General features: G+C 48.1%; 1 protein-coding gene across 4 annotated transcripts; it reads left to right on the top strand.

The window, feature by feature from the left end:
* Positions 1–306: 306 nt before the first annotated feature.
* On the top strand, positions 307–18,192 carry PCBD2 (pterin-4 alpha-carbinolamine dehydratase 2). 4 transcript variants are annotated; one of them, XM_085236801.1, is made up of 6 exons: positions 307–463; positions 1,941–2,072; positions 3,051–3,131; positions 16,236–16,316; positions 17,031–17,131; positions 17,984–18,192. In XM_085236801.1, exons 1-5 carry the CDS (start codon positions 380–382, stop codon positions 17,124–17,126), a joined length of 474 nt encoding a protein of 157 aa, XP_085092927.1. In that variant the 5' UTR covers positions 307–379; the 3' UTR covers positions 17,127–17,131; positions 17,984–18,192. The 4 variants fall into 4 exon arrangements, with proteins under 4 accessions (XP_085092927.1, XP_085092928.1, XP_085092930.1 ...); XM_085236802.1 differs by lacking the exon at positions 3,051–3,131; XM_085236804.1 differs by lacking the exons at positions 16,236–16,316; positions 17,031–17,131; positions 17,984–18,192 and adding an exon at positions 4,364–12,936.
* Positions 18,193–19,121: the final 929 nt, after the last annotated feature.

Below are 19,121 nucleotides of genomic sequence, written 5' to 3'. Positions count from 1 at the left end.
GTTAAGAGAGGCAGAGGGCTGCGCTCTCCCTGCTCATCACCTCCTTGCCTATCAAGAAACAGAGATGTCCTCATCTGATGGCTGCCGATCTATCTGAGGGCGGGGGTCAGGAGGAGGGAGCCGGGCCCAGCGACACGGCCAGGGGCACAGCGCACCGACAGGAGCACGGAGCGTTCTGTGCGAACAGAAGTAACTTCTTTACGGTGAGCGTTGCAGAGCTGGGCACCCAGACAGGCGGTGGGCTCCCACCCGGTCATACCCAAACCGAAAGCCTGACCCGACCCCCCCCCCCAGGGCTCCCGCTGTGCCCGCAGCCCGCCCCGCACGGCCGCCCCCGGTCCCTCCCCCGCTCCTCCCGAGGCGGGGCCGGATCGGGGCCATGCCGGGCGGCGGGGCCGCGCTGCGCTGGGCGCTGCTGGGAGCGGGGCGGCGCGGAGCGGGCGGCGGGAGCCGGGCTGCCATGGTGAGTCGGGCTGCCGTGGTGAGCCGGGAAGGGGGGCGGGGGCTGCGCTCCGCTGCGGGACCGGGAGGCGGGGGATGGGGCGGGGGGCGCGGCCGCCTCGCGTAGAGCTCGCGTGTGCGGGATCTCATTGGTAACGGAGGAATCGCGTTGCGTGTGCGTGGTGTTGACGTCCCTGCCCCGTAAACGTTAGCTGCGGCTGGTTTGTTCTGCTGCACCTCGCGTTTATCCCTTCTGCCTGCTGCTGGTTGTTAGTATCGACCTGCGTTGTTCTGCGGCGTCAGCCGTGCAGCCCGATGGGTTCCGTGCTTCTATAACAGCTTTCTGGCAATTGCTTTTAACAGTGGCGATATCTGCATGTGCTTGAGAGAAATGGGCGGCTCCACCCCCATCTCCGCTCCCGGAGCGCTGCGGAAGTCGCGTTGTTCGCCCCCCGGGGGGGGGGGGAGCGGCCGCACTTCGCTCTGCGCTGCTCGGGCGGACAGCGCCACCTGGCGGCAGCGGCGGGGCGGACGGGGGCTGCGGGCGGTCGGGGGCTGCCGTGCTGCCCCGCGCTTCTCCGCAAGTTGGACGAGTCTGTAAGGACTGAAGCAACCTGAAAGGGACAGAGCTTTCCATCTAAGCATTGAGTTCATAATGTGAGATTCAGATCGGTCTGTTCAGGTCCAGAGTCAAATTCATCACCTGCTTGCTTTCTTATGTCTTTCCCAAGCACCCCGCAGGTGATTTTGTCTCTCCTGGATCTTTCCTAGAAGAAACAGGACACACACTGTGTATAATGCTGTTTGCTTCCCTTGTGTATGCCTTTCACAATGCAGCTATTCTCCCCCTCTGCCCTTCAGCCTGTGATTGGACTTTGAGTGTTCTGTGAATAATCTGTAACCTATACAGCAGAGCAGAATAGCTGGAAATTCATTCAGGTGTTACGGATCTGGATAGCTCAGCTGGAGGTGTGGGTGCAGGTGTGCTGCTGTCTGTGCCATCCCATAGACCAGCCCATCACTGCACAAAGGCATCTATCCCAGCTTAACTGCCCCAGCAGAAGCAGCACTCCTTGGCTGTTCTCAGTCACAGGAGTTAAGCTGGTCGTAGGAATTATAAAAAGGAATGCACCGTACAGTGAATTTTCCACCTCTTGTGTATGAAGCATTTACCTCTCTGCAATATGTACTTTCCAGAGAGAGTGGTGAGGTGCTGGAACAGCTGCCCAGAGAGGCTGTGGATGCCCCGTCCATCCCTGGAGGTGTTCAAGGCCAGGTTGGATGGGGCCCTGGGCAGCCTGGGCTGGTATTAAATGGGGAGGTTGGTGGCCCTGCATGTGGCGGGGGGTTGGAGATTCATCATCCTTGAGGTCCCTTCCAACCCTGGCCATTCTGTGATTCTGTGAATATGTAACGCTGGTTTCATGGCATGGTTCTCTTGTTGTGCACAAGCAGCTGGGTCTCGCTGGGGTTGACACGCTCTGCTTTTGCCTCTGCAGTCTTCCCAGTCCCACTGGCTGACAGCAGAGGAGAGGAACCAAGTTCTGCTGGATCTCAAAGCTTCAGGCTGGTCTGAGTCAGGCGAAAGAGATGCCATCTACAAAGAGTTCAATTTCAAAAATTTCAATCAGGTATTTATTGCTATATCCCGTTTTTAATGTAGAGGAAATAGAATTGCTTTCATTGCCATGCAATCCTGATGGGAAAACGTTTGTAGGTGGAACTTTGGGATTACCTTTGTAGGGCCAAACCCTGTCAGATTTGCCTCAGTGAATTGTTCTCTGACTCCAATCTCATTAGGTGGGGTAAATTAAATCCGTTTCATAGTTGTTAAGTAGATTTATTCTAATATTATAATTTCTTGATGATAATAATGGGGCCAAGGTCAGGGTTGGTATTATGGGATTAGACAAATAATACTGATTTGTTTTTGGTTTTTTTTTTGTTACTAATGCTCCTAAATTGGTGCTAGAAAAATGTAACTGTTGGAGAGTGGGGTTCAACTGGGGAGGGGGAAGGAAAGAAATGGGTAAATGTAAGAGCACAGACTTTTGGGAGATTAGGTGGGGAAAGCAAGCCATGTTTCACCTTCCCAGCTGGAAGCTGGCGGCCGATTGATTCTTCATTGAATCCTCATCGCTGCCCTTGCAGATCCCAGCAGCTTTTTCTTCTGGGCAAAGTCAGAGAGTTACAATGTGTTAATGTTTAATTTGTAGGGATGAGATGGTTTCCTTACAGAAAACAGTAAAGCATGTGGAGGGGATAGAGGATGCCAAGCCCTGGGTGCTGCTCTCCTTGGCTGCTCTTCAGTCCTGAGAATTAACGTGGGATGGGCAGAGCTGTGGCAGGCAGCACAGGGAGGGTTCATGGGAGAGGGTTGACAGGAACCTGTCTGGGGGCAGGAGGTCCCCTGCAGGTCCTGGCAGGTGGGTGAAGCATCCCATGTGTGATTGCAGAGGATGTCCGTGTTACCGGCGAGGGCACGGTGTGCCCTGCTGTTGCAGGGAAAGCATTTGTTGTAATGCAACAAAACAAACTGGTGCACCTCTGCTTCTCGGTGCTTGTATTTCTGATAGCTACAAATAAATGCCATGTTTGTTACGACTTAGGGAACAAAGGACAAAACTGAAGCTACGGACCCGCCTTGTGCTTGGGAGAGTCATCCTGCAGTGAAAACAAAGGACTTTGGGGTACAAAATCTTCCATTTCAGTTAACACGTTTTCTGTTTGCAGTACTGACAGTTGAGTGTCCGGTAGAAGTCAGGGCACTGAGAAGTGCCATTTCCACAGCAACCTCTCCTTCGCTCTTCTGCAGATGGCACAGAGTCAGGTGTGTTTGTAGGCAGCGGGGCTGACATGAAAGGTACTCCAGATTTACGTTTTGCAGATGATACTGGTATGATTAATGGATTCGTTGCCTCTTTTATTGCTTCTCACAGATAATGTTCGTGATGCATGGAAAGTTCTGTGGCTTTAAAATGGATGCCAGGTTTACAAAGTCTGTATATGTCAACAGATGTTAAGAATATAAACACAACTTTTATTATAAAGTCGTGCAAATGTGTAGACACGAACTTGGTTTATGTATATTATTTTCAGCATGAGGATGAAATGAAACTTCTGTGAAATGAGAGTTATTTGGATTCCTGAAGCTTTCAGGCTGAGATTAGCTTGGTTAAAAGCCATCAGAGCCGAGCTGCCTATTTAACAGCTGACAAGCTAATGACACTTCTGGCTTAGGGAATTACTTTGTGACATGGAACTTGAAACTGCTGATGCTGTTTGTTAGTCTGAAGATACATTTTCATGGAAATAGGCTTTGGAGATGCAGCTCTCTGAAAGGAGCTGGAAAGCAGCCTGAAGCTGCGGCTGGGAGCTCTGTGATTGCTCTGTGCTGTGGGCACCCACTGCACAGTGCTGAGTCCTGCTGGGTGCACCTGGTTCTGCTGCCATGGTGCATCCAGGGAGACCGCGGGGCTGGGCTGAGGGCTGGGCTTGGTCCTTCAGCCCCGCCATGCTCCTGTCTCCCATGACTTCCCCCAGCTCCCTCCCTGCTGCTCCTTGGTTCCGTGTCCCTTCCCCAGACCCACAGCGACATTGCAGCACTGGGTTTGGCCTCGGGGCTGGGGAGGCAGTGTGCAGGATGGTGGCCTTCCTTTGGTCGTTGCACCGAGGCAGAAAATGCCACTGGGAGATGGCAGGGGTGGGTATGCTTGGTGATGGCCAGGTTCGGTATTTACAGCTGTCCTCTTTTACAGGGTAAGCTTTTAATTGTGTTGGGTTGTTTGTTTGTTTGTTTGTTTGTTTGTTTTTCAGATCTCACGTATGAAGTCTCCATAAGACCTCTGATGTCATTTTGTAAAATGACAGGAAAGCAGAGGCTCTATGACTTCTCAATGTCTTTTCTGTTTTGGGGATACAGGACACAGGTGAGGGATGAGCCTGAGTGGAGGTGACAGCACGGAAACGCTTTGGAGGACGATGTGTAGGGGGAATGGAAGCACATGTGTTTGACTGCACTGGGGGAGACTTCTTTTATAAGAACTTACGTAGAGACGTGCAACAAATCTAGAGCTGTTCTGTAAGTGCATCTCCTCGTTTTGCATGCCTGGTGCTACCTTGCATCGCAGAGTTGCTGCTGCTGCTCCCAGCACATCGCTCTGTCCTCCGTGTGGATCAAAGATCGGAACGTTTGCTTTTAGGCAGTGGTTTCATTGCCTCTTTATGGACATAATCTTTTGGCTGTTTGTCTGAAATACGTCCACGCCTTCTGCGTATTGAAAGCATAATAGCCTTTAACCTACAATCTGCAGACTTAAAATGAGTTTTATGTAAAATATTCGGTTGTGAGCCACATCTCCAGCTTTTTATATGCCACAGTGGTCTTGTTTTTTGGGTTTTTTTTTTTTTTCTTCTCCATTGTCTGATAGTGAGGTCATTTTCAGTCCTCTGAGAAATGTTATTCCCAGCCAGATGCGGGCCATATATTAAAAGTAGCACCTGTGGCTAATATCACAGCAGCTTACCATAAATTTACATGGTAACTAGGATTATATCTGTCAAGACTGTTAAAAAATGTCTAGATTTAATTTGATTTCCAGTATTGAAGGAGCTCTCCAACATTTTGCTTCATAACTGTATTTTAAAAGTTAAAATCACTCCATTGTTAAGTTTTATAGCACTCCCAGTGCCCATTAAGTTGATTTGTTAAATGGAGGTCAGAATAAAGCAAGTTGGCTGCATTAGGATCGGAAACCAACCCATTTGCCACAAATTCAGCCCTTGCGTGTGAATCTTCCCGCAGCCCGGGCACTGATTGGTTTCAGGTGCTTAGCCTGGAGGATCGAGCAGCCCCAGCCCCTCCTTGGCAGCTTTGGGAATCAAAAGACGAGCCCCTTTTCATTTAATTTGGGTGGAATTTGCTGCTTTTAGTGTCGCGTTTGTCTGCTCGCCCCCTCTGCTAGGGCTTTGTGCTAGGCTGCCTGTTGAATGAAAAGACTTGATGTTTTTTTTTTTTTTTATCCATCTAGGTAGGTGCTGTTTTTCATATACTCTTTCCTAAACCGCTTCATTTTCCGTTATCCTTTGAGTCCTCTCCCATATGCCATGATTTGTGCACCTGCAGAGTTATGAAAGTATTTCTTTTGGTAGTTATGTTGTTCACTAACTTCCTTACGTTTATGAATACAATAACTGATTTGCAATAAATCAGGATTATTTACAAGGGACTTTACGGAGTTGAGAAAATCTTTGTATCTGAAAATAATGAATTTCTGGCATATCTGCCTGCTGACGTTTTCCTTTATTAGAAACTGATAGTGAAATTCTTGGGACTGGCAGAGGTTAACTTTGGGCTAAAACAGTGTGAGTGAGGTGGTGTGAGTGTCGGAACAGGGTGAAGTAAGCATGTGTTATTGCAATAACACAGCTTCCTGGGCTTTGTGCTCCTCACTGACTTGGTGGATAGCACCTGTGCCTTGGGATGGTGGGTCAGGGTCCAGCTGGGGGTTTGGGACCCCATCTATCCATCCATTCCTCCATTCCTCCATCCATCTATCCATCCATCCACCCCTCCATCCACTCCGCCATTTCTCCATCCATCTATCCATCCATCCACCCCTCCATCCACTCATCCATTTCTCCCTCCATCCACCCCTCCATCCACCCCTCCATCCACTCATCCATTTCTCCATCCATCTATCCATCCATCCACCCATCCACTCCTTTATCTACCCACTTGGCAGTCAGTTTTACAACCTTAACATCCTCCATCCCTGGCGTTAGAGGTGATGATGCCCTGGTCAGCACATCCTGCTTCCAGTAACCTTTCCACCTACCCCACAGCGAGTATTTTTTTCTCCTGATGAGCAATACTGCAAAGCAGGTGGAAATATGCCACTGGGCTGCATCTAGACAGAAATGAAATCCTCAGTGCTGGAAGCTGAGAAGTACTGCATTTCTTTTCATATGGCTAGCAGGGTACAAAAACATATGTACTGTCAGCCGGTGCTCTGGGGCATTTTCAGACTCATGTTTTGCACTTGGAAACATTTTTTCTGTATTAAATGAAGTTGCCTTAGTGCATCACCCGCCCCTTATGTCTTTTAAAGTCCTTCCCAGTTCAGCTTTCTCTCCATGCCTGGGTAACTGTGTTGCTGTAGAACCTCCTGCATGTTAGCCCTGCTGGCAGCTGTGTGTTGCTGATGCCGTCCCCTGCCCACAGGAGCTAACTGCAGTGAGGGATGCTCATGCTCTGGATGAGCTAAGTTGTGGCTCCAGAACACGAACTCTTGGCTTGCTGTCTGTAATTGTTGTGTTTCCCATCACTGCAATTGCCGTGCTGAGCAGACCTGTTGTGTCTCAATGCTGACATTTGCCCAGCCGACCTTCAGGCTGCTCTCCAGCTGCCTCCAGTACAAGCACTTCCTTTGAAAAGATGGATTCATTACCGCTTTAAAGGGAATTATTACACCATTGTTTCAGGCATTAAGCTGAAAGTGCAAAAAGAAATAATTTGTCAAAACGCTGTTTGGGTTTCCCAAGCCGTCCTGCTCCTTGGGGATAGAAGAAATGCTTCTCCCTTTTTTTTCAGCCGTTCGTGGTGTGTGCCACAGTTGCTCCCTCTGCGTGGATTAAGGGCACAAATGTTGCACCAACCCAAAGGCAGCAAATGTGAGCAGGTTGTGTTTGCTCCCTGCAGCCCTCCCTGGGTCTGACTGCGCACCTCTGTGAGGGGAAGCAAAGCAGGCTGGTGCTGCCTCTTCCAAAGATGTTCAGCCAGAATATTGGGTTACTTTCAGTTAACGAATCCTCATGTCTTGTAATTCCTCATGCATTAGGATTTATTTTTATGGGGGTGCTGGAAAGATGCTGATTAAGTGCAAAAAGCACATCCCTCCGCGTTGCTTGTTTAACCTTTCGCATCCCCTTGCTTTTGGGATAATGCCTGGCTACGTTTCCAAGCTGCAAATCGCCTTTTGCAGTTTTCTCACTTTCTCCAAAAAGGAGCACGAAGGAAAGCCAGGCTTTGGGATACAACCCTCTGCAATTGCAATTAAAAATGGACTCTGGCTGGCAGAATCAACCGAAAGCAAACCGCAGCGCAGTGCCTATTTAAAAATTAGCCATTGCTTGCCAAAAGCCCATCAGCCCCACTTAGCGGACATCCGCTCCCCGGCGGCGGGCCGGGTCCTTTCATGCACCCTGCTTTACACGTTAACGGGTTGGAAGTCGCGGGCCGGTGCTGACCTTTCACATCTGCAGCTCTCACAGTAGGAATCTCCACTCGCTGCTTCCTGTCAGGGTGGATTAGAGTGATGAAGCCCAGCGCTCGCGCTGGCTGCCATTTCGTTTTTTGATCAGAATTATTTCTTTCACAAACAATCACATTTGCTAAAATGTTACATCTGCTCTGAAAAGCCACTGGCAGACCCGCGGTTTATCAGTGTGATGCGAGTATAGCTGTAGACCAGCTTCAAATGGGGCTGGGGAAGAGCTTCCCGTCCTCCTCCTCCCCTCTCTCTGCTTCTCTCTCTGTTTTCTTCCTTTAATTTTGTTGGGCTGAAGTGTTGAAGACCACGGACTGGAGGGGCTTGGTGGGCTGAGCCAGCACCGCCCGCTATTGCTTATTCATCCCTCTGTAGGAAAGTGGGATTTGCTCTTAGGTTCAGAGCCCTTGTTCATTGCAGGTGTGATTTTCCGTGTGCTGGGATGAGAACAGCAATGGGCTGTCCAGTGCACGTTTGTGGATGCCCAAGGCGGGAGAAGCTTTGTTGCACGGTGTGCAGTGCGTGCCTGCAGCCAGTAGAAGCTCTGATATGGAAACAGAGCTGAACAGTGTGCTTCCCTACAATGTGCTCTTGTGAAGTTCTAAAAGAAGTGTGGTGTTCACTGGAGGACCAGAAATTGGTGTTTGCTGGCTGTGGAACACGTGTCTGCCTGATCCAGCAAAGCAGGAAACGTGATTGCTTACAGAATGATGGCTGAGGTTGGAAAGGACCACTTACGAGCAAGGCAGCAAGAACCCCACGGACCCTCTTAAAATCATCTCCTCTCAAAAGATGAGAGATCTCCCCAAAAGAGAAACGTGGGAAGATGCCTGCTCCCACTGTTCTTCCAAAACCTTTTGTCACTTCTGGACTTGAAACGTCTGCCTGCAAAATACTGGTTGAATGTTATGGTGCCTTATACATGAGAAGCCTGCCAGTGCTCCCTTTTAGCCTCATGCTGAGCTCAGTGTGCTCACCTGAAATCTCTGTCCTACCTGAAAAGGTGCATGTGTCGGTTGTTGTCCTCTTCTTTAAGAAGGCCTGCACACAGTGCAGAGGTAAGAGAATGGTGAAGGATGGCATAGTCACGAGAGCAACTGATGCTTCTCTTAATCTATCACAAAGCAGTGCCTTTCTTATCACTCTTTGATGTCTTCTTAGGATCATAAAGGGCAGGGATGTAGAGGATTAGCAGAAGCAGGGTGTGCTCGTCCTTGGATATTCAGCAGAGAATATTTTGTATATTGAACTGGTAATATGTGTAATCTTGGCTGAAAGAAGAAGGAAAACTTTGCCTGAGCGCTCCTTACGTTATCAGCTGTATGTATGGCACGAGAACTTCGCATCTGCAGAGTGAAATCATTCCTTATATGCAAGTTAAAAGCACTGGGGGAAAAAATTGAGATTTTAGTTCTGCTGTGGCCAAGGTCTGTTCTGTCCAAAGTGTGATGCAACGGGTTGATTAACTTCCCTCTTCTTCTGCACTGATTTGGACGAGCCTTCCGGGTGATGAAGTGCCTGAGCTCCATAGAAGATCTGGGCACACTGGTGAGGTTGAGATGTTGCATGGGCAAGTTTCCCTTTGCTCTGCAGAGATGAGTGTTGGTGCTGAGGCTGGGCGCTGTGTGGCCATTCTGCTGCCTCTTCCCATCCTCATGCTGGGCCAACCATTTCTTTCTCCAAGTTCTGTTATCTTCGTTCCCTCAGTTGCTCTGCCAGGAGAGTTGTTATTTTAAGTGACTGATTGCTTTAGCAGGTGCTCAGTTAATGGAGGTTTCGTTGTGCCATTTAATGATTTGAGGTTGAGTGCAAAAAGCTCATTTTAAAAAGCCACGTTTTGTGAAATAGCCCTTTTATTTGGTGTAAACCTCCTAAGTGCAACCTTTACGTTTGTTGTTGGAGCTGGAGGATTCCTTCCACCTTTTAGTTTCGTTGTGAAACTTGCGATTACTTTCCGTCCTTTTCCCATGTTGAATAAGGAGGAGTGGCATTAAGGAAAGGCCAAGTGATGAGCTGCATGGGATCTCTGCAATCTGCCTGCTCCTCATTGTTGAGTAAGTAACGGCTGTGTTTGCCCAGCATGCTGAAGGACCTGGAACTGGAGAAACAAAAAGAAAAGCATTTATTTAGAATGCTTCTGTAGGAAGCGACAGATGACAAATACATGTTGGAAGACGCTCGCAGTGGCATCTGATTTTAGCTGACTTGGGTTTGTCACTGACGCCGCCACGGTGGAATTAATTTACTGGTGAATTAAGAAAACACCACTAAATCTTTGCTTTTGTTCATTCCTGTCACTTGGCTGCGGTGACTCTGAGTCCCCAGGGCTGTGGGACCAGGCAATGGGAAGAGCCCGGCCGTGGCGGAGATGGGATCTTGTCACAGCTTTGTCTGGGGTATTAAATTTAGGGCTTCTGTGTGTTTCGCAGTAGACTTTGTGGACAACTACAATTAATTTTATGTGCCTGTAGGCAAATGAGTGTTCTTTGTGATATAGCTGTATTGAGTCCCAGGAGTCTAAATAGCTTTGAACCTTTTGTTTAAGAAAGAGCAACTTGAGGGGGAAGTTGGAATGCTGCTTTAAGATGCCTTTCTTGCACTCCATCGAGTTTATAAATCTTTTTGGTGGATTAGGTGATTAATTTGGGCGTGAAGTCTGTTCTTTGAATCACTGTGTGTATTATCTGCTTTCCGTTCACGAAGCCCAGGTGCAATCACTTACTGTAATAAAAACGAGAATAGGAAAAATGATCTTTGCTGCTGCTGGAAAAAGTAAAAAATATGATGGGAAAGAGGGTAATAGATGTAACATTGTGTATCATATTATCACCAATATGAGAAAAACAAGTTCAGCAGTTATGGAAGTGCAGGTCTCGTGCATGGGGTGGATGTGATGCAGGAGTCAATCCAGAGCAGGAGGAGCAGGTCGGTGCTCCTCCATCTTCCTGCCAGCCCCTGGCACACCACAAAGTGGTATTTTTCAGACCCATTAGGTCTCAGGCAGGGCAGGTTGTGCCTCAGGTTGTGCCTGCTCCTGCTTCGTGTCCTCACAGAGGTTGCTGCCATGCATGGATGAAGCAGCCCAGGTGCAAGGCTACTGGAGCGTGGCGTAGCAAGACATGGCAAAGCATGATACGGCATGGCATGGCAAAGTGTGGCAAGGCACGGCACAGCATCACGTCCCACTGGAGCAGCACCTGACCTGGGTTGCACCGTGGGGACGTGAGCCTCCCCGTGCAGCCAGCAGCATTCCTGTGGACGGAATTCCTGGAATCACCGTCTGTCATCTCCTGCAGTGCTTGACATTGTGCGGTACCTGCATGAGCAAACGCCCCTGGAATAAAGGCCATGCCTCGGAGCTCCGGCTCTGATTGCCTGCATTTATTCTTCATGTTCTTCAAATTGGTAAATCATATGACAATAAACAGAAATACCCTCAATGAAGAGAGAAGGGGAAACTGTTGTTTATCTGGTCAGGTGGTTTAGATTAGCAGTGATGCTGGTCTGTATTATGTTACTTTAAATCATAGTGTCCCAACAGGACATAAATTATGAAGATTGTTACAGTATGTTTCATCCAATGTAAGATCAACAAATTGGAATAATTTTTTTATAGGAAAATCAGTGCTTTGGCAAGGTTATTGTTGAAGAATTTAATTTAACTTGAGCTTTGCTTGCATTATTTCTTAATATATAAAAACTATTTGCATAATGTACGAAGTATAAACATTTTTAGAATCAAAGGCAGGAATGCCTTTTCCAAGATTACACAGAGTGGCAAACTACTTAGAATAGATCAGTGTTTGTGCTTTCGCTGTCAGAAATGTTTGATATAGAGCTGGCTAGCTGGTTTCTTCACCGACATAATTGTAAACAAGTGTTGCGAGACAGAAACAGCGTTCTTTGTGGAGGAGTGTAAAGGTTTTCACATAGGCAGTGTGGAACTTGGAGGGCAGTGTTTGCAGCCACGATATGCGTACAAATAGGTGACTTCTTTTAGAGAGCAGAGCAGCATTTCGAGTTTGTGTGCAGCTCAGTACATGGGATGGGGGTTATAAATGCAGAGAAGTGTAGATAGTGAAGTTTTGAATGAAGGTTTTTTCAGTTGTTTTGCTTTGTTTTATGCAGCTTTGCGTTGCTGCAATGTGGTGTCCACGTGCATGCCACAGTGTCTGTAGTGCTCCGCAGCCACGCTCCCCTTTACCAGGGAGGATGGAGGGATGGGACACATGGCCATGGCACAGTTGCTGCTTCCCAGGTTTCTTGGAGGTGATTCTGGCAGCCCAGTGGTGCCAATGAGCCCAACATGGAAACGTGTCTTTCAGAACGAATGCCAGACCTCATGTGCTGCCTTCACCTTTTTAAACATCAGTTGCATTCTTTGTTGTAAGGTGATTTTTGCATAATTATACAATGGGAGTATTTCCTAATGGAACAAAGAGAATGAAAATGAAACAAGCCATGGGTTTTTGATGTCATGAGATTGAGTTAAACCCTCAGGGCTGGCTACACATAACTCAGTGTAGCTTGACATCAGAGAGCTTTTCCTTCGCTCTGCTGACCCGTTGCTCACTGGAAGGTGGTGATGTGAGCTGGGTGTGTGAAAGCTGCTCCGGTTTGGAAACAGGCTGCAGTGATTAGAGTTTGTTGTTCGAAGTGTCAAACTGCAGAGGAGAACACGCTATATCTGTGCATAGGGAGGGCTCTTCCTTGGGTGGATGGGACGCAAGCGTGCTGAGAGTGGTCATCTCTTGTCGTGTATGACAACATTGCTGTAATGTGTTTTGTTTGCTGGTTTCTTACAGAATCGCAGAATAGTCTGGGTTGGAAGGGACCTCAAGGATGATGAATCTCCAACCCCCTGCCACACGCAGGGCCACCAATCTCCCCATTTAATACCAGACCAGGCTGCCCAGGGCCCCGTCCAACCTGGCCTTGAACACCTCCAGGGATGGACGGGGCATCCACAACCTCTCTGGGCAGCCTGATAAATGACACCGATGCGGCTTGGGTGGGTGTGGAAGGGAAGACAGGTAGCCCTCGCACTGCAGAGGGCCAAGGTTAATGCTACCTCCAGCATTATAATGACAGATGGGAGGCAGAACCCTTAGTGTACTAGTGATTAGCATATGGTTTCCTTGGCCGAGCATCTGAAGGATTTAGGAAACATCAGTACTCCCTTTGTAACTCTCGCACTTTAAAACAAATAAATAAAGCCCATCATACAGTCACGTTGTTGGGCCTCGCGGCTGTTTGTCTTGAGTACCTCCATTTTTGAGTCAAGCACTGTCAGCTGCTGTGCTCGGGAGATGCACTGCGGTGATCCATCACCGGGGACGCGCTGCTGGGTGATGTATGAGCGCGACATCTCGACCCGCGCCGCTTTGATGTGTAACTCATCGAGATAATGTTGGCAAGCGCCGTACAAAAGCAGAGTGTTTAAAAAGCGTTAAGATGAATTGATTTCTTGCTTAAGAAGTGTGGAAGGAAGAATAATAGCAGATTAGCCCCAGGATCCCACGATTCTCGCGAAGCTGTTAAGCGCGGTGCGAAGCGGTGGATGGAATTTCAGCTTTCCTCCCACTGCTGAGAGCACAGCGCCCAGCCCTGCTTTTCCCATTCTCTGGCAACAAAAGTCACATTAAGTCTCGTTTTCTGATAGTGTGTTTTGTCACTTCTCAAAGCATTTTTTCTTTTATAACTTTATTAGGTCAATGTGCTCTTCAGAGAGTAGCTCTGATTTTTATCTCATGGAAGCATGCTACGGCATGGCTTAAAAACCATTTTAGAAGTGATATAACGTGTGAAAAACCCTTAGTTTTTAGTTCTTTCATGATCTTAAAAGACATGAAGGGAAGAGACATACTGGCACACCCAAGGATCTCCCTGTCTGCGTGGGGTTGCTTCGCTCATCACTTCCCTGGTGCTGTTTCTGACTCACTGCAGGGCTCTGTGATCTTCCAGGTCCCGAGTGATGCATCAAACTTAGACTAACCTGTGTGTCCAGCTGTTACTTCAGACAAAAAGTCCTGAAAGGTTTATGTTGAAAATATCTTCCTCTCATCCCGAAAAAAACAGAATACTTTATGATAGTTAATACACCAAAGGCTCCCTTCACGCTTCTTCGTGGCTTCTAGAAAATGCAGGCATCCTTTCTTACCACTCTCTTTGTTTTTCAAGGAAAGCTGGAAAAATATGCCCGTTAACATCAGAGGGGCTGCAGAGCTGTTGCTGCAGTGAAGGTCACGATCGGCGTTGAGTGCCTGTCCCAGCAGTGTGTGTTGGGCTGATGGATTCTGCCCACTGCTGCAGTCTTGACAATGATCTTGCACTGCAGACTGCTTAATAATTTTCATTATTTTTAATTAAAGTTGAAGAAGTGCAGACTCCTGCTCAAATTAAGGGTTGTGTTGCCGGAATGTGGTAATTACTTTAATTGATCACAAGATAGTTTCCTTGATCACCAATTAGACCAAATTACCGATCAAGTTTCAAGACGTGAAGAAATGTCCGAACTGATTTTATGTAATAGTGTTTTCATATCTAATCAAGCCTAAATATCTTTTCCTTGCAGAACCAATTGTACTTTCTCAAAGAGAGGTTACGGCTCTACAAATACCGAGGTGATTCCCAAACAATAGCATTCCAATTCATTTAATTAGCAGAGGAAGTATTTAGGACCGTAATGGAGATTGCATTGGTGAAATTGCTCAGTAGAACTGTAGCTCATTTTCTTAGTAAGAGATGCTTCTATTTTGTGTATAACTGAAATGAGCTGGTACACAAAAGTGAGGGGCTTCAGCAGTTTGCAGTGAGGGAGAGCAGTGGGGCATGAGCACAAGTATGGGTACTTGGGAATCCCTGATGGGGTTTGAGAAACCCCAGTCCCAGTAACCCACATGTGTCTGTATGTCAGAGCTGCCCGGGTGGACGCACAGACCCTGATGGGGGACACGTGGACCTGGTGCAGCTTTCCATAGGTTTTATCTGATTTTCCTTCTGCTGTTCTTTGTACGAAGGCAATGTATTGGCGGTTGCAATGCTATCTTAGTTTTTCTCTGTATAGGCTGCTGTGGAAATGTACAGGTTGCCAATAGATCCCTTAAGATCTCAATCTTATCCGATTCCTACTGCAATTCCTTGGGCAGTCTAAGAACGATTGAATGCAATGTTTCAGAGCTACTAATGCAGATGTTTTGTTGCTGATGCACCTCGTACCGCTTTCTGCTTCAAAGCGCGCTGCTGAAACATGGGGCATCTTTTAAAAGTAATTGTTCACTCCGAGGAAAATGAAACCAAACGAGAGCTTCAAGGGAAGTTGGATTTCCCGAATTTTGGAATGCTCTTGGGTCAAGGAAAAAAGCTTTTTAATTGCTGACAGTTTGGTGATTTCCAAATGACAAGCCTCATTGGAATGATTTTCTCTGATTATAACGTTTGCATTCATTGGGCTGGCAAAGCGACTAACAAAGTCATACTTCATCCAGGCACCGATGCTATTTTTTTTTTTCCTTAAAGGTTTTTGTAATTTGTGAGAGGAAAAAAGACTGAAACTATTATCAGCCATTATATGTTATTCATTGACCACATGTTTGTTTGAAGCGGCCATCGCTTGGTGGAATGCAGGCTATATACATTCTCTCCCATAAATGAGCGCTAAAAACTTACCTAAATCAGATAGGTCTTTGTGGAGATCGTTGCATTCTAATACGAACCAGACTATAATGTGGATGTTACGTTTGCTTTGCATGTTAATTTAGGTCCCAACCCTGATGGATGGAGCGCAGCTTGAATAGAGCCCATTGACTTGGAGGCGTTCTGCACACGCACTGAGGCCCTTTGGACCCCGCTGCATAATTGCATTCTTGATTTACATGGATGTTCTCGTTTTCTTTATAATGCAGTGATTTGCTCTTAAGCATTTTGGCAAAGGCATGCTATTATTTTCTTCTTGAGCCTGTGATAAAACCTGCATCCTGGGGGAAAGTGCTGTGCAGAATATAGGGGCAGAGGATTGGGAAACCCATTTTAACTCACTTAAAGTAAAATATTTTCTCATAAAGCAGAGAGGCAAAGCCACCTGCCTCCTTTCTCCCCCCAGGTAAAATAAATAGCAAAATAGTTACGTGAGAGGATGTGTTTCTGGAAGTGCTATCTGTCCAGTATGGGAATATTGTGGCATGGGCCCTAGCTGGAAGTGACACATAGGCAAAGGTGTAGCGAGGGGTGAGGGCTGCTGGGATGGAGGTTTAAAACCATTTTTGGGTGCCAAGGGTAAAATCATTGCTCCTGTACAACAGCTTTGAATCATGGAGCAATTAACGTTGAGCAGTCATTCACCAGGACCCAAAGGGGGGGATTTCAGTGAGGTCAGGAAGCACGTTGGTGGCTCAAGGACCAAAAATATTTCTCCAGCGGGTTCTGAGATTTCAGAGTGAGTCTTGTTGCAGATCAGCTGCCAGAACATCTGCCATCTATGTCCTGGCAGATGGAGGAAGGCTTTCCTCTCTGTTCTTTCTCCCCTAGGCGTTTGGATTTATGACACGAGTTGCTCTACAGGCAGAGAAGATGAATCACCACCCGGAATGGTTCAACGTCTACAACAAGGTAACGTGTCCACCAGCCTGAATTACACACACAGACCAAAGCACTGGCCCATCTTCTGTATCCTTTCCGTGGTTTGCATGCAGTGGAGGAGTGGAGGGAATGGGGAGATGATGTGTCTTTCTCTAGAGATGTGGGACTTTAAAGAGGTACTGTGATTGGTAGCAGTGAGCTGACACCAGGCATCCGGCTGTTTGTGGCTGCTTGCCGCGTGGCTCAGGGCTGGCACTTTGCCTTGCTGGCTGAGATCTGAGAGCAGAGCAGAAGCCTTTAACCTCTTCCGTAGGCAGCCCGTGTGAGTGGCTGTGCTGGAGCCTCTGAGAGCCCACCAGCTCTCGTTTCTGTCTGTGCAGCGTGCAGGTACCTGGATGGCAGCCTGGCAGCCTAAATTTAGATTGGATTTGTTAAATATCCTCAGCCCCCGTGTCTCAGCGTAGCAGCTTATAAAACTTGTTTATAACATTGCCTGGCTGCTGCTGGTCTTGCGATTGCGGAGGTTAGAATGTGCTCTGCAAGCCTTGGAAGAAAGGTGCTGTGTGAGGGGGAAACCACTGCTCCCCCATCATTTTGGTTTCCTGGTGCTTCTCACTGCATTGTGTTGCAGTATTGGCAGATCTGTGCTGTCCCATAGATACACCCAGAGGAGCTGTGGGTGGGCAGACATGGTTTCTCCACGGGGCACCATCCTTGTAATATCTTGCTGCTCCTTCCTGGCAGGTTCAGATCACCCTCATTTCCCATGACTGTGGTGGACTGACCAAGAGAGATGTGAAGCTGGCTCAGTTCATTGACAAGGCTGCTGCCTCCGTATAGTGCAGGTATATGGCATTTTAAGGTGCTGTCTTGTATTTTGAATGGCGTCCTTCATTCATTGTAACTCTGATTTCACACCCTTCCCTGAAAGGACAAAGTATTTTGTGAAGAGTGGTGTAGCTTTGTTTGCCTTTAAGGCTTTCATCTGAGAGACCCCTCCGAATGCCCGTGCTCACCCTTTTCAGTGCTGACTTCCATATCCCCCGTGCTGCTCCAGCAAATAGCACCAGGTCTCAGCTCCTGGCAGTGTTAATGAAACGCAGTACACCTGGGTGCAGTGCAGGGTCAGGCAGCACCCAGCACGCTGCAGGATGGAGCTGTTAGCTCTGCTCATACCTGCAGGATGGGAAGGGGAGCCTGGCCAGGTGCCGGCAGTGAGGGAAGCAGCATTAGCAGGATTCTTGCTAAGCTGGGCTCCGCCAGAGCTATGCTCACCCTCCTTGTAGCTGCCAGTCCCCGTCTGCCCTGTGAGCCCCTCGGGTGCAGCACTGGCAGAGTGACCCCTGTGAAATGCCTGCAACGTGACTGGGGTCACCGAGGGCACGGCTGGGAACTGAGACACACATCGAGGGACAGTGGCTGCCAGGATCTATTCTGGGTGTGTGCACAGAGTGTGTGGTCTCTCAGCTATTCAGAATGCAAAATGCCAGTAGCTGACATGCAGATACTGCTGTCGGTAAAATAGGAATGGTATTTTCGTTAATGCTCAGCAAGTGCACTGTCATGTGCTAATTGGTGGCAGAAGGCAAGATGTGAGATGTTGGGCTCTGCTGATGCTGACTGTACTGGGGATATTGATATTAAAACCTAAAAAAGACCCGGATTCAAGCAACGTGCTCCAATGTTCTTTTCTTCAGAGTGCCTTTCCCCACTGAAGTGGTAGATTTCACTTCTACGGCTTCAAGTCAGGCTGCGATGTCTCCTGTTCCTGGTGGAGGAGTGAAACGAGTCTCACCCAATGTTTGGATGATATCTGCAGTGAACAGTGCAAACTCTGCTGTTAGAAATTGATACAGAATGCCAATGCTTTGCATCAGGCCAATAAAATCAAATTCCTCCTTTGTAATTTGTTTCTTTATTATTATACATATGTGACAAAGCTGTTTAGTTTGAAGATAAATAATATTTAGTCACTGGGTGGTCCTTGGTTTGGAGTATTGATATTTATTTACATACTCGGAGGAAAAAATCCCCACCAAATAATTTCTCCCTGAGCGCTGCTGTCTGTATGGCACAGAGCTGTGCAGCCACCGTACATCGAAGCTCCCAGCCTGGGGAAGAATCAAAACCAGCTCAAGAGGAGGAGCACAGCTTTGGAACGCTCACAGCAGTGTTGTCTCCAGGTCAGTGCTTCTTCAGCTGTTAATTACTGGGGCATTTCTGAACTGCAGACCAATCGCGTGGGGAACCCTCAGTGAGCTCCTCGTCCCTGCAGTATCTCTCACCCCCCAGTATCTCTCACCCCCATCCTGTGGCTCCCTAAATCCGTGCTGGGAGCCAGGTAGAGCCACCCAGCCCCGTTCCCTTCTCCTGCATCCCCTCAGCTCTCCTCCACCCGTGTGGAGGTGGTGAGTGCAGGATGCTGCGGCGCCGATTAAGGCACTGTCTCTCTGACCAAGCTGGAACTTTGTGGATAATTGGTAATTTATACAGCATGGATTTAATGACAGGTATGGGATCCCAGCCAGGAAACAGCCTGAGGCTGCGTTGCAAAGAGCATCGTTGGCTGTGCTCTGAACAAAAGTAGCCAGACTGTGAGTGTTGGGGCTTCTCCGGGTGATGGCATCTCAGGAGCCGCTCTGCTCTGTTGCCTTACAGCAGGTGGGCTCCAGCAACTGCCCAACTTACAGCTTTCCGTGCTGATCAGCTCCTCTTTGGGCAGGTTCGATGGCAGCAGCACCACATCCTCCGCTCTTGCAAAGTGATTGCATTTCTCTGCTTCCTGTGAGGCTCAGAGCGTGGCTAGAAGCCACCAGGTTAAATATTCCCCTGGAA

This window comes from Meleagris gallopavo, chromosome 15 (assembly GCF_905368555.1).
Source record: "Meleagris gallopavo chromosome 15, MGAL_WU_HG_1.1, whole genome shotgun sequence".
In the NCBI taxonomy this organism is placed as follows: domain Eukaryota; kingdom Metazoa; phylum Chordata; class Aves; order Galliformes; family Phasianidae; genus Meleagris; species Meleagris gallopavo.
Note: the sequence above shows the minus strand (reverse complement) of the source record. Positions and strands in the feature narration are given on the sequence as shown.